The 22,282-nt window shown below is 40.9% G+C and overlaps 1 protein-coding gene across 1 annotated transcript in view; it reads left to right on the forward strand.

Moving 5' to 3' along the window:
* LOC126470101 (early endosome antigen 1-like) overlaps positions 1 to 22,282 on the forward strand; it is a 208,493-nt gene that overhangs the window by 25,086 nt on the left and 161,125 nt on the right. Inside the window, exon 2 of the mRNA XM_050097673.1 lies at positions 9,908 to 10,055. Coding sequence (XP_049953630.1) covers positions 9,908 to 10,055 — 148 coding nt within the window. The remainder of the gene's footprint in view (positions 1 to 9,907; positions 10,056 to 22,282) is intronic.

A 22,282-nucleotide genomic window follows, 5' to 3' on the forward strand; every position in this document is an offset into this window, starting at 1 on the left:
ACCCATAAATGAAAGTCAAGAGGGCTGAGGTCAGGAGAGCATGGAGGCCATGGAATTGGTCCACCTCTACCAATCCATCAGTCACCGAATCTGTTGTTGAGAAGCGTACGAACACTTTGACTGAAATGTGCAGGAGCTCCATCGTGCATGAACCACATGTTGTGTCGTACTTGTAAAGGCACATGTTCTAGCAGCACAGGTAGAGTATCCCGTATGAAATCATGATAACGTGCTCCATTGAGCGTAGGTGGAAGAAGATGGGGCCCAATCAAGACATCACCAACAATGCCTGCCCAAACGTTCACAGAAAATCTGTGTTGATGACATGATTGCACAATTGCGTGTGGACTCTTATCAGCCCACACATGTTGATTGTGAAAATTTACAATTTGATCACGTTGGAATGAAGCCTCATCCGTAAAGAGAACATTTGCACTGAAATGAGGATTGACACATTGTTGGATGAACCATTCACAGAAGTGTACCCGTGGAGACCAATCAGCTGCTGATAGTGCCTGCACACGCTGTACATGGTACGGAAACAACTGGTTCTCCCGTCGCACTCTCCATACAGTGACGTGGTCAACGTTACCTTGTACAGCAGCAGCTTCTCTGACGCTGACGTTAGGGTTATCGTCAACTGCACGAAGAATTGCCTTGTCCATTGCAGGTGTCCTCGTCATTTTAGGTCTTCCCCAATCGCGAGTCATAGGCTGGAATGTTCCGTGCTCCCTAAGACGCCAATCAATTGCTTCGAACGTCTTCCTGTCGGGACACCTTTTGTTCTGGAAATCTGTCTCGATACAAACGTACCGTGCCACGGCTATTGCCCCATGCTAATCCATACATCAAATGGGCATCTGCCAACTCCGCATTTGTAAACATTGCACTGACTGCAAAACCACATTCGTGATGAACACTAACCTGTTGATGCTACGTACTGATGTGCTTGATGCTAGTACTGTAGAGAAATGAGTCGCATGTCAACACACGCACCGAAGTCAACATTACCTTCCTTCAATTGGGCCAACTGGCGGTGAATCGAGGAAGTACAGTACATACTGATGAAACTAAAATGAACTCTAACATGGAAATTAAGCATTTCCGGACACATGTCCACATAACATCTTTTCTTTATTTGTGTGTGAGGAATGTTTCCTGAAAGTTTGGCCATACCCTTTTGTAACACCCTGTATATTTCAGTGGAACAGTACAACTTTTTTCTGATCATTTCAAACAGCCTTCAGAGGACTTCAATGGCTTAACAAATGTTGAGCGTGATCATGTAGTAACAAGACATGAGTAGTACAACAGAAACCTCTGCCCCCTGCGCCAAACAGAAGCAAACATGCAACTAATGTAAAATTTGTGTGCTGTTCCCTATTGTGACTGTCATCAAGTGCTCAAATTATTGACCCTCAGCATTGCTCCAATGATTGACCTTGAGCAATGCACTAATTATTGACCTTGAGCATTGATACCTACTGTAAAGCAGTTTTGTACAGACAAGTCTGTACACTGAATTTCATCTCTTGGCAAAACAGGGACCAACAATGTGATTCTTGGAAAACCTGAACCTCCCATTGACAGACCAAGGTTAATGTTTATCCAATTCACAGCCAGTGTGGATTTTCAATCGATAAGGAGTGCATATTGTGGAGACTGATTTGCTCTGGTTCACAAATGATGCTTCATCTGCCTCGTAGTGACATGTGAATTGTGTGTTAGTGCTCCTAAAATGTTAGTTGCATTTCTCTTATCAGTTACTGTTCTTTTTCATTGGGCATATTCTCCAAATTTATAGTTCCCTGCATTTCTTTTCAATAATGTTTGCGAAGACATATTGTGTGAGCTTGGAATGATTAAGATACTTTTCAGCATATAACCACAGTACTACGCTAACAGTTAAGCAGTATTTACCATAAATGAAAACCATATCCACTTTTTCACGTATCATATACATTGTGAAAGTCTGAATAGCTTCATGAGCAAGTTGTTTGATTATCGCAACACCAGAGCAGAGATTTCTGGGATTAAAGCGTGCAGGTAAACATGCAAATTGTATCTGAGTCACATGTGTAGTGACACCTGGAATAGCAGGCAAACGCCTCCAGAATCTCCTGTCCTAACAATGGGACTGTGGTTTGCAGTTCTGTTGCCCTGTTGCTACATGTTATTTTATTCTTCTTTATTCATCCAGGGATCATATCTGTGGTGAAAGATTTTCATTATAATACAGCAGATATAAAGAAGTCAAATATATGCATATGTACAGTATGTAAGAATATTTTTACAAGAGTACAGCAGGTGTTTGGCCATGACCTTGCTGAAGGAACCATCCTGGCATTTGCCTGAAGTGATTCAGTGGAACCCTGTAAAACAGTTGAGGATGGCTAGTTAGAGAAAATCCCATCCTCCAAATGTGAGATCAGTGTCTGAACAACTTCACTGCCTGATTTGGTTGGTCCATTCTTTTGATTACAAACAGTTTACACAAGATAATTTAATGAAATAGTCTTACACTGCTTCTTCAAATATCCCTATGCTATCAGTGCACACATTTATGGAACCTGTTGGTAACTCTAGAACTGCAAATATGCTGCTATGCCCCTTGCACTACCTTCAGTCTTTTCAGAAAACACTCCAGGTCCATAAACATGCTAATGTGGCCCATGCATCTCCATGCCCTCTCTCCATTGCATCTGGAAAACTGCATCAGCATCATGTAATGAAGAATGAGGTGATGAACATTCTTAGTAGGTACAAGCTATGTAGCAAGAAAGGAAACAAATGGCTTACCGATCTCATTCAAAAGAAGACTTCATGAGCTGAGAAGCACTTTTGTGATTGTCGTCTTTGTTCAACATTGTCACAACTTATGACTGGTCATGCATAAAAAGTGGAAAGTGCAAATAGAGATACAAGAGATATATACAATATTTAAAAATTTAACATTGGTTGATATAAGCTGTGTAAGAAGAAGAATCTACACAACCCAGGTGTACAATTCAACATTTTACAGAACTTAGTAATAACACAGATTCTAGAAATGATAAACCAGAAGTTGCATGTGTGCAATGTAATGTTATAGAGGTCATTCCTCTCAATAACAAAAATGGCAAGTTCTTGGGAGAACAAATAATGAAATGCCATGTCAGTGAAGCAATACATAAGCAGGATAAGAGTGAATTTTTGGACAAGGTTCTTTTTTAATTTTTTTAAATTTTTTTAAATTTTTATTTTTTTAATTCAGTGAAAGAAATAGGAGATGCAATTATCAAACCAGACATTAGTCGATCTGAGTTACTCTCCCAAAATTGGGGTAGACAGTCACTAAATACAAGCATGCTAACCTTCTCCGAAGTATCGCCTAGATTTGTACAAGGGGTCATAAAACAACTGAAATCATCTGATAGCTTAGATATATATGGCACCCTTTAACCCATTGCATAAACAAGTGCTTACTTGAGGGATATTTTCCTGATGAGTTAAAACTGTCTAGGATCATCCCAGTATACAAAAAGGGAGATAAAGACTCTCCATCTAGTTACAGGCCTATTTCAATAGTACCCGCATTATCCAAGGTAATAGAATGCATCATGTACCAACAATTATCATCTCACTTTGAGAATCTAGGAATAATTAATGCTACACAATACGGGTTTAGGAAGAATCTGTCGATCATTGATGCAATCAACATGGTAGTCAGTTACATCCTCGAAGTTTTTGAGAACAAAGGCTTTGCTCAGGTCTCATTCTGTGACCTAAGCAAGGCCTTCGACTCTGTTGAGCACACGCCACTACTAGAGAAACTAGAATTCTACGGCATCAAACAAAAGAGTTTCAGACTATTAAAAGCTTATCTCAACAACTGTAAACAGGTAGTTTGTGTTGGTAAGGAAATGTCAAACATAGAAAATGTTAAAGTAGGTGTGCCTCAGGGATCTGTATTGGGCCCCTTCCTGTTTCTGATAATGATCAATGACCTCCCCTCGTTTATTAGATCCACCACTGTATTGTATGCAGATGATACAACTTTTCTTCATAGCAGTAACAATCTTAATGATCTTAAAACCTGTGCTGAAAATACACTCACTCACACAGCATATTGGTTCAGAGCAAATGGTTTCCTGCTAAATGAAAATAAAACTGAGTAAATAATCTTCACTCTAAGAGACAAGCCAGTGCTATCTGATGACCCTAGTTCTGTTAAATTCCTGGGAGTTTATTTAGACGAAAAGTTATCCTGGGACCAACATGTAAACTATATTAGTACTAAGCTATCTAGAGTAATTTATTTATTAAGACAACTCAGAAATTGTGTACCTGAAACATACATCAGATCATCTTATTTTGCATTTTTCCAAAGTATAATATCCTATGTCATTATCTTGTGGGGTAACTGTAGTCATATACATGACATTCTATTACTGCAGAAGAAAGCCATTAGGATAATTACAAATTCTTCACATGAGGCTCACTGCAAACCTTATTTACTAAACAAAAAATTATGACAGTAATAAACCTCTATATATACAATGTCTTAATCTTTACGAAGAAGAACCTACAAGATGTGAAACAGAGAGAAATTGTACATTGTTACAACACAAGAAGCATCAAACACACATACACGCCTTACCACAGATTATCAAAATCAATAAATAGCTATGAAGTCACAGGGCACAAACTATTTAATAAGCTGCCACATGCCTCCTGAACATACATTCAAAGAAAGACTGCATGAATGGTTTATTGCCCACCCGTTCTATGATATCAATGAATTCTTCAACTATAAAATGCAGTAATCCAACAGATGACCCACTGTACATTTATTGTAATATAAGCTAAAATATTTCATTAGTCAATACCTTACCACACTGTATTATAAATTGTATCTTCATTTGACGTTGTCAATTGCTGTAATGGCCTAAAGACAATAAAATCTTTATTATTATTATTATGTGCACTATTGCTATACTAGATAATTCCAATGTATGTGATTCATATGTGCCACACAGAGACTTAAATTCACATGAGAATTATCCATCATTTTTGCATTATAATGTGCAAAGCTTACGTACCAAAGTAGATGCTTCTGAATCCTTTATCACAAGATTGGATCCACATGCAGTTAGTGTTACAGAACACCACAGATCAGTAGATGACATTCATTATTTCAAAATAGAAGGCTATAGTGTAGCAACAACGTACTGCAGAGGACATAATAAAGGTGGTGGTGTTCCCATTTACTCCAGAAAAAAATAAACGTAACCACCACATAAGAAGTGCTGTGTGTGAACAAGTAGTGTATTGACATATAGTTCGATATTACAGTGCTCAAATTTGTATTTAGCTCAATTTGTTTCTTTGTTCTAGGTGTGTATAGTTCCACCTTCAGAATTTTTTTATATTTTCCTGGCGTCATTTAATATAGTTTACAGTAAATAAAGATCAAGTCATGGAAGTGTAAATCTTGTCATACTTGCGAGATACAAACATCAATGCTGTACATGACTTGTCAAGAAAGCAAATGTTTCCTGTATTATCTGGCTAAAGATCTACTTGGACTAGTACCCACTAGAATAGTTAATACACACAATAGTTCAGTTGATAATGTTATAACAAATTATGACCCCATCATCTCACCAGATATAAATTGTCACCTCTCATATCATTTAGGTCAGACCCTAGTGCTGAAATGTAATACCAAATTCAAATCAATAAAAGTGTATGATCTTAAGATAATATAATCTGAAAAGAACATTGCCATGCTAAGACATAGTTTAAGCTGGGACTCTTGGGAATCAGTTATTACTACTCGGATCAGTAATAAATGAAATGTTCTATGAAGGTCTGACTATATATATTCCCATTAAAAGACGTGAACATCAATTAAAAAATCCATCTTTAAAATCTGTGCCATTAGATGTTAAGACAGAAAATCTAATGGAAACCTGTATAGCCTGCACAGACCAACAAACTCAAAGTTATATAAAGAACTGTACAAGCAATGCAAATGACAGTTTGCAAAGAAGTCAGGATATTGAAAGCAGAAAGAAAGAGTCAACATATACAAAGCTCAGATAATGTTTCAAATTCTTGCTGCTCAGTTGTAAATAAAATTAGAAACAATACAGTAGGAATTAAAATAACAAATTAGAATTAATTAAGTGTGAAAAATGGTAAAATATTTGATACCTTCTAGTTAGCAATATTTTAAATGATTGCTTATAGATACTGTCGAAAGTGAGGTCTGCATGAAACCAGGTGCACGACACACAGGGGCTGGACAAAAATATTGAAATAACGCGAGAAATGTGTGCTTGTACATAAATACACATGCTAGCCAAACCTGCAGGTTGTGTTGTATTGAAATAACACAAGAAATGTGTGCTCGAACATAAATACACATGCTAGCCAAACCTGCAGGTTGTGTTGCATTGTGCCATGAATGGCGCCTACGAAATGTCTTCAATATGCTGCAAGTGTCAGTCATGGTCAGAACAGTGTCCTGTGTAGTTGTGAGTGCATTATGTAAGATCTAAGTGAATTTGAACATGGGCAAATTATTAGTGCTCATAAGGTGGCTGCTTCCATAAACAAGGGAACTGGTGTGTTTGGCGTTTCAAGAGGCACTGTATTGAAGAGTTATACTGTAAACAGGAAAAGTGTAATGTGTTGAATGGTCTTGACAAATGTTCATTGAAGAGGATTGTGATGAAAAATAAAACTACAGCAGCAAAACTTGCTGCAGAATTGAATGTTGCACTTACGAACCCTGCCAGCACCAAAACAACACGAAGGGACCTCCTTAAGCAGGGAATTGCAGGACGAGCTAGAATTCCAAAATCACTCATGGGTGATGTAAATGCTCTTAATAGAAAAGCGTGGTGCCAAAGCCAAATAACTTGGACTATGGAGCAATGGTAGAAAGTTATTTGGGCTTGAAAATATGGTGGGGGTTCAGTGATAACTTGGGCAGCCATATCATGGTATTCCATGGGCCCCGTGGTTACTCTGCAAGGCCACATTACTGCCAAATATTATGTGACCATTTTGGCTGATCAGGTTCATCCCATGGTACAGTGTTTGTTCACCAAGTGTTCCACGGTAACAGGGCTGCTGCTTGCATAGCTTGCATAGTCCAGGACTGGTTTTGTGAGTTTGAGGATGAATTGTTACATCTTCCCTGCCAACCACAGTCACCAGATCTCAATATTATTGAGCCTTTGTCTTCAGCTTTGGAATGAAAGGTGTGTGGTGCCTATCAGCCTCCATCTCAGTTACCGGAACTTGCCAATATTTTTCAGGAAGAATAGTTTAAGATTATCTTGAAAACCATGCAGGACCTGTATTTATTCATTCTAAGATGACTGGAAGCTGAATGTCAAGGGGTTTCCTACACTGTATTAGGGATGGCAATGTGTTGCATTGGTGGTATTTCCACATTGTTGTCAACACCTGTACATTTGAGTCCACTAATGAACAGACATGCAGTATCTGTAGTATGTACTGACGACATTCTGCAGCTAATTAATAGTCTCAGAAATAAAAACTAAACAGGATTAGATGAAATTTTTCCATTTCTATTGAAGAAATGTAAAAATGAGCTAGTGAAACCATTAGTTCATATAATAAGCTGTGTTACTGAAGAGAGTAAATTCCTTGACAAGTTGAAACTGGCTGTTTTCAAACCCTTACACAAAAAAGAAAAATAAAGCATGTTCCAAATTACAGACTCATTCTCCTAAACTCAACATTAACATACTGACTGAGAAAATAATGTTGAAAAGCAGCTTGGAATATTACAAAACTAACACATATTAGGTATTTTCCAGCATGGTTTCGGAAGAGCACTAAATCTGCAGCAGTACAGTTGTCCATTATGTGCTTCAAAAAATAAAATAAGAGTTCGAAACAGCAATAGTATTCCTCGAGCTTTCCAAAGTGTTCAACAGAGTACATCATTCTGCATGGTTATCAAAAATTGTGGTGAGTGGTGTCACTGGCAAACTCGTGCATTTACTAGAAATGTATTTAAGTCGGGCATCTGTGAACAGAAAGAGGAGATGATAAATAATAAGTTTTGGTTTTCGATTATTATATCTTTCTTTGTCTTACGGAATAGTACTTTGATGGCAGGACCTGACAAAGTAATATGAAAAGAATTTTCATACTGTAGAAGAGAGTCTTGAGGGTTGTAGTGAAAATGAAACAAGAAACATATAATACTAGTTGAAAAGCAGCTTGGAATATTACAATAATACTAGTACAATAATACTAGTTTTAATATGATTACAGTTTGTGCCATACATATGTTGCAAACCATTAAGCTAGTAAAATAAGACAATAAGGTCACAAATAGTGACATAAAAATTCACAACCATGACATGAGGCATAAAACAGGCTTAAATATGGTTAAGAGAAGATTAACTTTACCAACAAAAAGCCAGTTTATCAAAGGAGCTGTTTTTCATAATTTGCTACAAAATGATCTCAAGATGTTGACAGAAGATACTTTTAAAAAGTGACTTAAGTTATGGGCAATGACTTATCCATAAATGTCTGTATAACGTGGATATATCATGAAAATAATGCAAGCAACAATCCTTTTCGTTATGGAATTAATTATTGTTGTACTGTGTGAATTATTGAAATGTAGAATGTCTCAAAAAAGCCCTTCTGTGTGTATGTTGTAATTTGCATGTTGTTGACATTGCCACTGCATGTAAAATTGTGTGTTTTGATCAGAAAAATAAGTTTAGTATTCAGATGTAAAGGACCAGCAGTCAGTTGCAAAAATCTAATTTACTGTGGATATGCATGTAGACTATAACATAGTCATCATCGGTGCATTATCAGAAGAGTCACACCGATACCAACATTTCAGAGTATAAAACTGTGAAAAATGTTGTGTTGTTTGTCACAAGTTTATACTCTGACATGTTGGTACCTGTGTGACTGATGGTAATGCACCAATGATGACTGTGTTAGTGTTGAAATGTAGATCTGCAATAAATTATGGACTTTTGCAACTGACTAATGTCCTTTAAATTTGAATATGTGATGATTGCTATGCACAGAGGCACAGTGGATTAAAATTTAGTTAAAATTTAGTATTATTTAGTGGTCATCAGTGTCGAAAGCCTTCGACAAGTATAAGAATATGTCTGTAACGTACGTGTCTTTCTCAAGAACCTAAAGTGTAATGCATCAGTTGTAACATTTGCATTCAGGTTGACTGTGAATAAAATTCCTGAATTAAAGGGTTCTTCAGTTTTCTATAATTTGAATGTCACACTTCGTTTAGTAAAGTAATACTTTTCGCTTCACACTAAAGAGTATTGCCCATTTTCTAACATTAGATTTTTTATTCGATTAAAATATTAATCTTGTCAAGTTTTGCAGTGGACCTTTGACAATCTTTCTTCGCTGTATTCAACAATGGTTTTTTTATTAATGCAGTCATTAGTTACAAATGCCATTTGCACAGTTACAGTTTATGGGTATGTTTTCTCATACAGCAGCATTGGTGCCGCTCAAGTTGCCTAGTGTTTCAATACTCCCGCAGATTTCCAATTTTCTTTTGTGTATGAAAGACACACATATTACTTCAGTGATTTGTAGATCCAAATGGTGCTGAATTTAATTTGCAAATTCCATGTAAATTTCACATAAACTAAATTTACAGTATGTTGTACCTGCTGACACATAAACCAGACCTACATATAGAGTCTGTCCTCCACATTCTAATGTTATTACGCCTTGCGGCAAGTGAAAGCTCTTTTCGTGATTAATTTGATTTTGCCTGTTTTCATTTTTTGTCTCAGTTTGCTCACAACTTTCAGTGTCACAATTTGCTAATAATGTGGACAACATTTCAGTTCTCATGTATTCTTTGTTGTAGGGTAGAGAATCTAATCCAGATTCTCCAGCACATGGGAAGGAAGATGCTGTGGGAAGCAGACAGGCAGCAGAAGGCTTACTCTGCCCGTCATGCATGGAAGCATTTACATCAGTGGAAGCCTTGAGGAGCCACTATGAAAGTACCCATGGTACTGTGTCCTGTTTTATATTATCTGATCTATCAAAATGAACAGTTCAATCCGTGTTCGTATAATGTATGTAAAATTTATAAAACAGTGTTTTCTTTGAATGGTTGCTGTCCTAATGTAGACTTCAGCAGTTTGCTGCTTTGTACTCAACAATGTCAAAGATTATATAAAATGTAAATTGATTACTTGAGCCAGCATCACAATAATTGATTAAATAGAATCAAAACCGCTGTTGCGGTTTGGCTATCTTGTAAGAATGGTTGATGACAGGTGGCCAAAATGAATTTGGAAATGAACTCCCTGAGGTGAAGGAAGATAGGATGCCCAACAAGAACATGAAAGGAAGTTGCTACACGACAGGCTCGAGAACTCGAGGAAGGAGACTGGCTGAATAGCAAGATGTGGAGAATGTGTAACAGGAGCCAGCAGCAACTAAGAAAACACTTGTAATATGATGATGATGATAATACATATTGTATTAATGAAGAATGACAATAATAGCCGGCCCCAGCAGCTGTAGACAGTATCTCTGTGTGTGTGTGTGTGTGTGTGTGTGTGTGTGTAGTAGAGTAGCAATCTGTCCTTTTCATATTGTTATTATTCCATCGTGGACTTTCCATTGTTTAGTAATAACTAACTGAAATAAAGAAAGAATCCAGAATTTTTGGAATTAATGTTGCTTGTTTAATGAAACAGAAGGAAAACTGTACTTGGCATGTGAAAAGATGGACAAAATACTCTTAACACAGGGTAAAGAAACCCTAACATAGATAGACTGGAAAGAAAAAGCATAAAATGCCAGTTGTGAACTGATCAGAGGATAGATATACAGTCAGAGATTACCGAGAGTGTGCTAGGTAAATTTACAAAAATTATAAATAGGGGTCACCTGTGATAGTTGCGATCATAAAAATTAGGAAGCTGAATAATGGGCAGATATGAAGAATAGTTCTAGGATGTGGCCCTTAGACAGGTCACAAAAAAGGAGAGGACTAATAATAATAAAATTACTTTGAAGTAGCAGCTGGAGAAGAAAAGACAGTCCACCAGTTAGTCCTGAAGCCAATTGTATAGAACAAAGAGAAACAAGAGCGAAGGGTGTAAACAGTGAAAGAATGAGAGACTACATTCTAGTTCACAGATAAAATCAAACAATGGAAAGTCCAGGTTTGAATATCAACAATATTATGAAAAGGATAGATTGCTGCTTACTGTAAAGATGACACATTGAGTTGCAGACAGGCACAATGAAAAGACTATTGCACACTGAGCTTTTGGCCTGAGTCTTCAGAAAGGAAACACACATAACAGGCAGGCGTGTAATGGGGCCCCTTAGGGAAATGGCAGCAAGAGAGGGGAAGAAAACCAATGTGCACTCCGTGTGCATACCGGGGGGAGTCATTCCAGATGTGGAAAGGGTCCTTCCGGATGCCATGAAGGGTACAGGGTGCACCCATCTGCAGGTGGTCGCTCATGTCGGTACCAATGATGTGTGTCGCTATGGATCGGAGGAAATCCTCTCTGGCTTCCGGCGGCTATCTGATTTGGTGAAGACTGCCAGTCTCGCTAGCGGGATGAAAGCAGAGCTCACCATCTGCAGCATCGTCGACAGGACTGACTGCGGACCTTTGGTACAGAGCCGAGTGGAGGGTCTGAATCAGAGGCTGAGACAGTTCTGCGACCGTGTGGGTTGCAGATTCCTCGTCTTGCGCCATAGGGTGGTGGGGTTTCGGGTTCCGCTGGATAGGTCAGGAGTCCACTACACGCAACAAGCGGCTACACGGGTAGCAGGGGTTGTGTGGCGTGGGCTGGGCGGTTTTTTAGGTTAGATGGCCTTGGGCAAGTACAGAAAGGGCAACAGCCTCAACGGGTGCGGGGCAAAGTCAGGACATGCGGGGACCAAGCAGCAATCGGTGTTGTAATTGTCAACTGTCGAAGCTGCGTTGGTAAAGTACCGGAACTTCAAGCGCTGATAGAAAGCACCGAAGCTGAAATCGTTATAGGTACAGAAAGCTGGCTTAAGCCAGAGATAAATTCTGCTGAAATTTTTACAAAGGTACAGACGGTGTTTAGAAAGGATAGATTGCATGCAACCGGTGGTGGAGTGTTCATCGCTGTTAGTAGTAGTTTATCCTGTAGTGAAGTAGAAGTGGATAGTTCCTGTGAATTATTATGGGTGGAGGTTACACTAAACAACCGAACTAGGTTAATAATTGGCTCCTTTTACCGACCTCCCGACTCAGCAGCATTAGTGGCAGAACAACTGAGAGAAAAGTTGGAATACATCTCACATAAATTTTCTCAGCATGTTATAGTCTTAGGTGGATATTTCAATTTACTAGATATAGACTGGGACACTCAGATGTGTAGGACGGGTGGTAGGGACAGAGCATCGAGTGACATTATACTGAGTGCACTATCCGAAAATTACCTCGAGCAATTAAACAGAGAACCGACTCGTGGAGATAACATATTGGACCTACTGATAACAAACAGACCCGAACTTTTCGACTCTGTATGTACAGAACAGGGAATCAGTGATCATAAGGCCGTTGCAGCATCCCTGAATATGGAAGTTAATAGGAATATAAAAAAAGGGAGGAAGGTTTATCTGTTTAGCAAGAGTAATAGAAGGCAGATTTCAGACTACCTAACAGATCAAAACGAAAATTTCTGTTCCGACACTGACAATGTTGAGTGTTTATGGAAAAAGTTCAAGGCAATCGTAAAATGCGTTTTAGACAGGTACGTGCCGAGTAAAACTGTGAGGGACGGGAAAAACCCACCGTGGTACAACAACAAAGTTAGGAAACTACTGTGAAAGCAAAGAGAGCTCCACTCCAAGTTTAAACGCAGCCAAAACCTCTCAGACAAACAGAAGCTAAACGATGTCAAAGTTAGCGTAAGGAGGGCTATGCGTGAAGCGTTCATTGAATTCGAAAGTAAAATTCTATGTACCGACTTGACAGAAAATCCTAGGAAGTTCTGGTCTTACGTTAAATCAGTAAGTGGCTCGAAACAGCATATCCAGACACTACGGGATGATGATGGCATTGAAACAGAGGATGACACGCGTAAAGCTGAAATACTAAACACCTTTTCCCAAAGCTGTTTCACAGAGGAAGACCGCACTGCAGTTCCTTCTCTAAATCCTCGCACAAACGAAAAAATGGCTGACATCGAAATAAGTGTCCAAGGAATAGAAAAGCAACTGGAATCACTCAATAGAGGAAAGTCCACTGGACCTGACGGGATACCAATTCGATTCTACACAGAGTACGCGAAAGAACTTGCCCCCCTTCTAACAGCCGTGTACCGCAAGTCTCTAGAGGAACGGAGGGTTCCAAATGATTGGAAAAGAGCACAGATAGTCCCAGTCTTCAAGAAGGGTCGTCGAGCAGATGCGCAAAACTATAGACCTATATCTCTTACGTCGATCTCTTGTAGAATTTTAGAACATGTTTTTTGCTCGCGTATCATGTCATTTCTGGAAACCCAGAATCTACTATGTAGGAATCAACATGGATTCCGGAAACAGCGATCGTGTGAGACCCAACTCGCCTTATTTGTTCATGAGACCCAGAAAATATTAGATACAGGCTCCCAGGTAGATGCTATTTTTCTTGACTTCCGGAAGGCGTTCGATACAGTTCCGCACTGTCGCCTGATAAACAAAGTAAGAGCCTACGGAATATCAGACCAGCTGTGTGGCTGGATTGAAGAGTTTTTAGCAAACAGAACACAGCATGTTGTTATCAATGGAGAGACGTCTACAGACGTTAAAGTAACCTCTGGCGTGCCACAGGGGAGTGTTATGGGACCATTGCTTTTCACAATATACACTCCTGGAAATGGAAAAAAGAACACATTGACACCGGTGTGTCAGACCCACCATACTTGCTCCGGACACTGCGAGAGGGCTGTACAAGCAATGATCACACGCTCGGCACAGCGGACACACCAGGAACTGCGGTGTTGGCCGTCGAATGGCGCTAGCTGCGCAGCATTTGTGCACCGCCGCCGTCAGTGTCAGCCAGTTTGCCATGGCATACGGAGCTCCATCGCAGTCTTTAACACTGGTAGCATGCCGCGACAGCGTGGACGTGAACCGTATGTGCAGTTGACGGACTTTGAGCGAGGGCGTATAGTGGGCATGCGGGAGGCCGGGTGGACGTACCTCCGAATTGCTCAACACGTGGGGCGTGAGGTCTCCACAGTACATCGATGTTGTCGCCAGTGGTCGGCGGAAGGTGCACGTGCCCGTCGACCTGGGACCGGACCGCAGCGACGCACAGATGCACGCCAAGACCGTAGGATCCTACGCAGTGCCGTAGGGGACTGCACCGCCACTTCCCAGCAAATTAGGGACACTGTTGCTCCTGGGGTATCGGCGAGGACCATTCGCAACCGTCTCCATGAAGCTGGGCTACGGTCCCGCACACCGTTAGGCCGTCTTCCGCTCACGCCCCAACATCGTGCAGCCCGCCTCCAGTGGTGTAGCGACAGGCGTGAATGGAGGGACGAATGGAGACGTGTCGTCTTCAGCGATGAGAGTCGCTACTGCCTTGGTGCCAATGATGGTCGTATGCGTGTTTGGCGCCGTGCAGGTGAGCGCCACAATCAGGACTGCATACGACCGAGGCACACAGGGCCAACACCCGGCATCATGGTGTGGGGAGCGATCTCCTACACTGGCCGTACACCACTGGTGATCGTCGAGGGGACACTGAATAGTGCACGGTACATCCAAACCGTCATCGAACCCATCGTTCTACCATTCCTAGACCGGCAAGGGAACTTGCTGTTACAACAGGACAATGCACGTCCGCATGTATCCCGTGCCACCCAACGTGCTCTAGAAGGTGTAAGTCAACTACCCTGGCCAGCAAGATCTCCGGATCTGTCCCCCATTGAGCATGTTTGGGACTGGATGAAGCGTCGTCTCACGCGGCCTGCACGTCCAGCACGAACGCTGGTCCAACTGAGGCGCCAGGTGGAAATGGCATGGCAAGCCATTCCACAGGACTACATCCAGCATCTCTACGATCTTCTCCATGGGAGAATAGCAGCCTGCATTGCTGCGAAAGGTGGATATACACTGTACTAGTGCCGACATTGTGCATGCTCTGTTGCCTGTGTCTATGTGCCTGTGGTTCTGTCAGTGTGATCATGTGATGTATCTGACCCCAGGAATGTGTCAATAAAGTTTCCCCTTCCTGGGACAATGAATTCACGGTGTTCTTATTTCAATTTCCAGGAGTGTATATAAATGACTTAGTAGATAGTGTCGGAAGTTCCATGCGGCTTTTCGCGGATGATGCTGTAGTATACAGAGAAGTTGCTGCATTAGAAAATTGTAGCGAAATACAGGAAGATCTGCAGCGGATAGGCACTTGGTGCAGGGAGTGGCAACTGACCCTTAACATAGACAAATGTAATGTATTGCGAATACATAGAAAGAAGGATCCTTTATTGTATGATTATATGATAGCGGAACAAACACTGGTAGCAGTTACTTCTGTAAAATATCTGGGAGTATGCGTAAGGAACGATTTGAAGTGGAATGATCATATAAAATTAATTGTTGGTAAGGCGGGTACCAGGTTGAGATTCATTGGGAGAGTGCTTAGAAAATGTAGTCCATCAACAAAGGAGGTGGCTTACAAAACACTCGTTCGACCTATACTTGAGTATTGCTCATCAGTGTGGGATCCGTACCAGGTCGGGTTGACGGAGGAGATAGAGAAGATCCAAAGAAGAGCGGCGCGTTTCGTCACCGGGTTATTTGGTAACCGTGATAGCGTTACGGAGATGTTTAATAAACTCAAGTGGCAGACTCTGCAAGAGAGGCGCTCTGCATCGCGGTGTAGCTTGCTCGCCAGGTTTCGAGAGGGTGCGTTTCTGGATGAGGTATCGAATATATTGCTTCCCCCTACTTATACTTCCCGAGGAGATCACGAATGTAAAATTAGAGAGATTAGAGCGCGCACGGAGGCTTTCAGACAGTCGTTCTTCCCGCGAACCATACGCGACTGGAACAGGAAAGGGAGGTAATGACAGTGGCACGTAAAGTGCCCTCCGCCACACACCGTTGGGTGGCTTGCGGAGTATCAATGTAGATGTAGATGTAGAACAGGCACACATTCACTCATGCAAGCAGACTTTATGCGCACGGTCTCTGGCTGGAGCAGACAGAGATAGTGATTGTGTGTATGATGTGTGCTTGCTTGAGAGTGTGTGTGTGTGTGTGTGTGTGTGTGTGTGTGTGTGTGTGTGTGTCTCCTTTCTGAAGAAGGCTTTGGCCAAAAGCTGAATGTGTAACTGTCTTTTTGTTGTGCCTGTCAGCAACTAGTTCACAGACAGCCTGTGAACATGCAGGACACTTAAACTTGAGCTTTGTGATAATATATGAGTAGTTATCTACAGAAAAAAGCGCTAAACTAGTTTGTGGAACTCCTATACAGAATAAAAAGTGCATGTTAAAGGAAGCCTTTTTACCTGAATTTCACACACCTTAAGTTTACAGCCAAACTACTACTCCTCTGCGTGTTGCAAATGATAGCTGTACGGTGTTCTATGCAGTTGTCGTGGAAGCATTATCAAAGTGCAAATAATTTTTTTCTGTCTTGTGTTTACTGATTGTATGTTGCAATATATTTTTAATGTTGATGTTCTGGTATGACAGTGTCAAAATACTAACAATGTAGGAAAAGATGGTTTGTTACTTACCTTAAAGATAGCATGTTAACTTGCAGGCAGGCACAATTAAAAAGACGCACATAAGCTTTTGGCCACATCCTTCGTCAGAACAAGAAAGAGAAACAAATATCATTCATTCACACAAGCAAGCACACCTCACATACACATGACCTCCAACTCTGGCAGCTCGGACCAGAATGCCAGTCATAAGGTCATTCTCAGATGGGACTTCTTGCAGGCATTACAAGCTGTCATAGACTGTGGAAGATCGGAGCTGCAGATTCATGTAGCTATTCAACAAGCACTTATAACAAAGACTGCGCTGAGCTGTTGTATGCCATTGAAGACATTACTATCCTGCCACCATCAGTGAGATGAGTTCCAGTTATCAGTCAAGATGCTCATTAAATTGTGAAATATTCATTGATTGCAGAAAGCTACTCAGGCTCACAAAAGAAATTGAGCTGTCGGTGACAATAATATGCATTGTAGGTGGTCAAAGAGAACTTTTGATCACTAACTGTCACAAGCAGTCATGTAGATATATGTACGAGATATGTGAGAAAAGTAATGAGACATATTTTTTATCTATCAAAGTTTTTATTTTTTTCAAACAATATTGTCCCATTTAAAGTAGTTCCCTTTGGTAGGTATACACCTGTGGAGTCATCCCAGTCTATGTAGCAGTGCTGAAAGGCTTCAACTGGTAGGGCAGTTAATAAGTTGGTCACATTCTTTCAAATGTTTTCCAGAGTCCCAAACCGACATCCTTTTACAACATTTTTCAGTTTCGGGAAAAGAAAATTGTCACAAAAACTCAGATCAGGTAAATAAGGGGGCTGTGAAACAACGGGAATGCCTTTTGATGTCAAGTGATGATGGAAGTGGCTGTGTGACATGCGGTGTTGTCATGATGCAGTGTCCACCTGGCTATAATGACTGGTTTCAGTTGGTCCACCTTTTTCATAAGCCTTTCAGGGAAATCTTTGAAAACATTTGATTGACAGTGTGTCCCAGGGGAACAGTCTCAAAAGAGCACACACACGTTCAATGTTTTCAGTGACGAAAATGTAGATTTTTGAAGTTGTAGGTCACTATGACTGAGAGTCATCTTCAGCTTGTTCTCGGCCTTCCAGAAGTGATTTGTGCCAGTGAGAAACTTGTGCTCTTGATAAGGCGTGTTTCCCATAGGCCTATTTCAACTTTTCAGTGGGCACACGAACATATTTACCAAGTTTAACACAAAACTTGATGGCATAACTTTGCTCTAAATCCCATTGTTCCATTTCGTAACACACAACAAAGACACATTTTCGTAACACACAACAAAAACATAACTTCATTGATGGCAATCTCAAAAATCGGTGATAACTATATGGAGCTGAAATTTGGCCTGAGCATCTGGAAGGGATGAGCACACCAGTGTACACAAATAGAAAAACATGGTGTTGCCATATCGCTTGCATTGCTGTTGGTCTCATTACTTTTCTCACGCACCTCATATGTGAAGACAGCTGAATTGGCCCAGGAAGGTGAGCCTAGTGTCAGTGACAAAAAAAATCATACTCCGTTACCACTGCATGCATTGCAGGTGAGGAAGCTATTACCGAACTGTATATGGGATCTTGCCTGATTGAGGAGCAACATTAGTGAGTAATAATTCTACATCAATTTTTTTATATTTTAAGATCTGGAGTAGGGGAAAAAACAGCTCAAGTGGCCAATGTTAAAGTACTATATCAACACTGGGGACCATCCACCAATTAGCCAGCACTTATATAGGGTGAGTCACTAACTATTGTCACCAAGAATAACTCCGAAAGTATGTTAGGAGCTGAAAAGTGTGTGGTGGTGGTGGTGGTGGTGGTGGTGGTGGTGGTGGTGGTGATGGTGATGATGAGGTGGTCCCATACTCCGAGGAGCATGGGGGACGATGCGGAAGACCCGCACCGCCATACTAGGCAAGATCCTAGCGGAGGTGGTTTGCCATTGCCTTTCTCCAACTGTAATGGGGATGGATGATGATGATGATGATGATGATGATGAACAAAAGTTGCATTTAAATATACGACATGTAGGATGAGTACGTTAAGGATATCTTTCAGCGTATAAGTCTCTAGCTCTCACTGAATTTCGTTGGCATTCTCCATAAATGAGAAGCATATCGACTTGTGCTTCGAAGGAATGCATCATTCACTTTTGGTTGATTCAACGATACTAGTCTTACCATTCCTATTAGTGTTGTGTTGCGAAACCGTGGAATGGTGTTTAAATGTCAATGGCACGTTAGATGAATGCACTGTATTCAGCAAATATTTACTATTTGCATGGTATACAAGAGAAAATTGTCAGAGCATGTGCTTAGATACATTCCGAAGTGGTAAGGGATACCATTCAGTCCATGATAAGATGATTGCAGCACTGCTTTGATAACAATGGTCATCACTTCAAACACCTTCTGTAAGTGGACGTTCATGCCACCTCTTTGACCTTCATTGAGCTTCAAAGACCTTACTGTTACACATCATTGGATTTGTCTAGATAGCTGCTATCAGAAAATAAGTACCAAACTATAGCATCCCATTTAGAAAAACAAAGTTAACCTTCATATCTCTGACGTGACCCCACCTAGCAACAAAAAAATCAACGTCATATTATGGCCCCCGTGGTCCCATGCACCTTTTGTCCCACAAACTTTTCAGCTACTGTCATACTTTCAGAGTTATTCTAGGTGGAAATAGTTAGTGATTCACCCTGTATAGTGTGTCCCATCTGAACAACGAATAATCCAGAAGTGTAGAAAATGTCGCAAGATAGAATCATTGAACCTTCAGAAAGCCCTTGGACCTCTCTTGTGCTCCTTGGGAAGAAGAATAAGAAGAAGAAGAAGAAGAAGAAGAAGAAGAATGGCACATGTAGTGTTTCTTCCTCAACTACCATTGATTGAACAAAATCATGAAGAAAGATATCTTTATTAGAGAACATAAACTGATTTGCGAAAATCGCAGTAATAACTTTTATTGTCGATAACCAGTTTTGGTCATCAGTGTTAGCATCTTCAGATCCTGACAGACAGTTTATTGCATATTTCTTAAAATAGCAATAAAATGACTACTGCCATTTTAAGAAATGTGCACTAACTTGTCTGTCGAGATATGAAGAAGATAACACTGATTACCGAAACTGGGTATAGAGAATAAAGGTTATTATTAGTGATCTTGACAAAGATCACCTCTTGCAGCTCAAACTGAGTAAACTAAATGATCTCTGTCCATTGTCGCATATTGATGGCACCCTAGTCAGCTTAAAAAGAGCAAAGTATTTCTGAACTATGGACATACAGAAAGGCTACTGGCAGTTTGAGGTTGACAAGGCTGACAGGGAAAAGACTGCCTACATAATTAATGTTATGCCATTTGAACTGTGTGATGCTTCAGCAGCTCGTGAACGTATGAAGGACCACTTCTTCGACATCTTAAGTGGATGACATGTCTTTGCTGTCTGATTCAAAATGTCAGTTTTTTGAAGTCATTTGAACAACCTCTAAGCCGACTGACAACTGTGTTTCATTGTGTTCAGAGTGCAGGTCTCCACCTGAATCTGAGAAAGTGCCTCTTCATTGCCTGAGAAATAAAAAGCATTGGTATCCAGCTAATGGCAGTGGAGTCTATCCTGACCCAGAGAAAATAACATGCAGTCACAGATTTTCAGACTCCTTGGCACGTTCATGATGTGACAGGTATTCTTGGAATGTGCTCGTACAGTGGGTAATTTCTAAAGGTCTTTTGTATAAAGGCACATCCCTTGCAAGAACTACTGCACGGAGGCGCCAAATTTTGCTGGATCAATGTGCAGGAAAGATCTTTCTTTGTCCTTAAGGAGGCACTAGCTTCTTCTCCAGTCCTGGCACTGTATGACGGGAATGCCGAGACAAGACTTCACACTGATGCTAACAGTGTCGAGATAGGTGCAGTTCTTGTGCAGAATTAGGAAGATGCTGAAAAGATGATAACTTGTGCTTCCGGATTACTCCCTAAGTCTAAGATGAACTACTCCACAACCTAGAAAGAGTGGCTCATTGTTGTTTGGGCCATCGACAAGTTCTGCCCATATTTATTTGGCAAACAATTCACCATTGTGATAGACCACTGTTCTCTGTGCTGGCTAACTAGCCTGAAGGATCTGGTGGGTCAACTGGTGAGATGGGCTCTGAGGCTTTAGGAATATGACATCACAATGGTATATGAACTCAAGTGCAAACACAAGGATGCCAACTGCCTCTCAAGGAATTCTTTGGGGAACGCAGCAGCGTAGTGGAATCCCAAGTCATCACTGCATTTAATGACATTGCTGCTGAACAGAGGGAAGATCCACCATTGCTGAAAGCCTTAGAAGCCTTGGAGGAGGAGAAACTGACCAAAGCAGGGTTCCAATTAATAAATGGAACATAAGAGGAAATGTGATCAGATGGAGCAGAAATGGTTGTCATCATTCCAGCTATCCTGAAGTTTTTCCAGACGCTCCAACATCTGGTGACCTGGGATTCATGAAGACTCTAGACAGAATCGTAAGCAGTTATAACTGGCCAGGCCCCTTCCAATCTGGTAGGTAATAAGTGAGCCATCATAAGGAATGCCGGTGATGGGAGCATGTCCCATACTTACCTGCAAGATGTCTGGTACCAATACTACCTGCAACAGTGCCGTTCTGCCAAATTGGAATCGACCTGTAGGGGGGATTCCTGAAGTTGACAAACAGAAATTGTTGGATAACAGTCTGCACTGCCTCACACCCAACACTGTCACCAAAGCTATGCCAATTAAAGAAGCTATGATAACTGCTAGGTTCCTGGTAGAAGACATCATTTAGAAGAACGGAGCAAGCCTGTGTGGTGATCCCTGATTGTGTAAAGGTTTTCCAGTCAAGACTAGTGTCAGAGGTAATTTCATGTTGCGACATCACCCCCAGGATGTTAACTTCCTACTGCACACCAATGAATGGCTACACAGGATGCTTTAATAAAACACTAGCAGATATACTCTTCATGTGTGTTGATGTCAAACACAGAGACTGAGATACAGTATGGCCCGTTGTGACATTTGCATACAACACAGTGAAGAAAGACACTACAGGCTTCATACTGTTCTTTCTGCTCCAGTCACAAGGCCGAAACAACAATGGATACTCTGTCACATTTCAGCCTGACAGTACTTAAGCCCTCATCACCAGGACCAAAGTAGCAAGGCAACTGGCTCACATATGGACCCTGGACGCCTAGGAGAAAGACTGAGAGTGTTATAATGCAAAGCACGGGCCAGTGAGATACAGCCCAGGGGACTTGGTAAGGATTTTCATGTCCCTGCAGGAAGTAGGACTATAGGAAAGGTTACTCAAGTGATACTTCTGTTTTGAGGCTGTATTGTATCCTTAGTCATTTGTCAGATGTCAAGTATAAAGACAAGGATGATGATCCTTCATCATTAAGACAAAAGTTCAGACACTCTTTCTGTTCTCTGTATAACACTGTA

The sequence above is a fragment of the Schistocerca serialis genome, chromosome 3, assembly GCF_023864345.2.
Source record: "Schistocerca serialis cubense isolate TAMUIC-IGC-003099 chromosome 3, iqSchSeri2.2, whole genome shotgun sequence".
Taxonomy (NCBI): Eukaryota; Metazoa; Arthropoda; class Insecta; order Orthoptera; family Acrididae; genus Schistocerca; species Schistocerca serialis.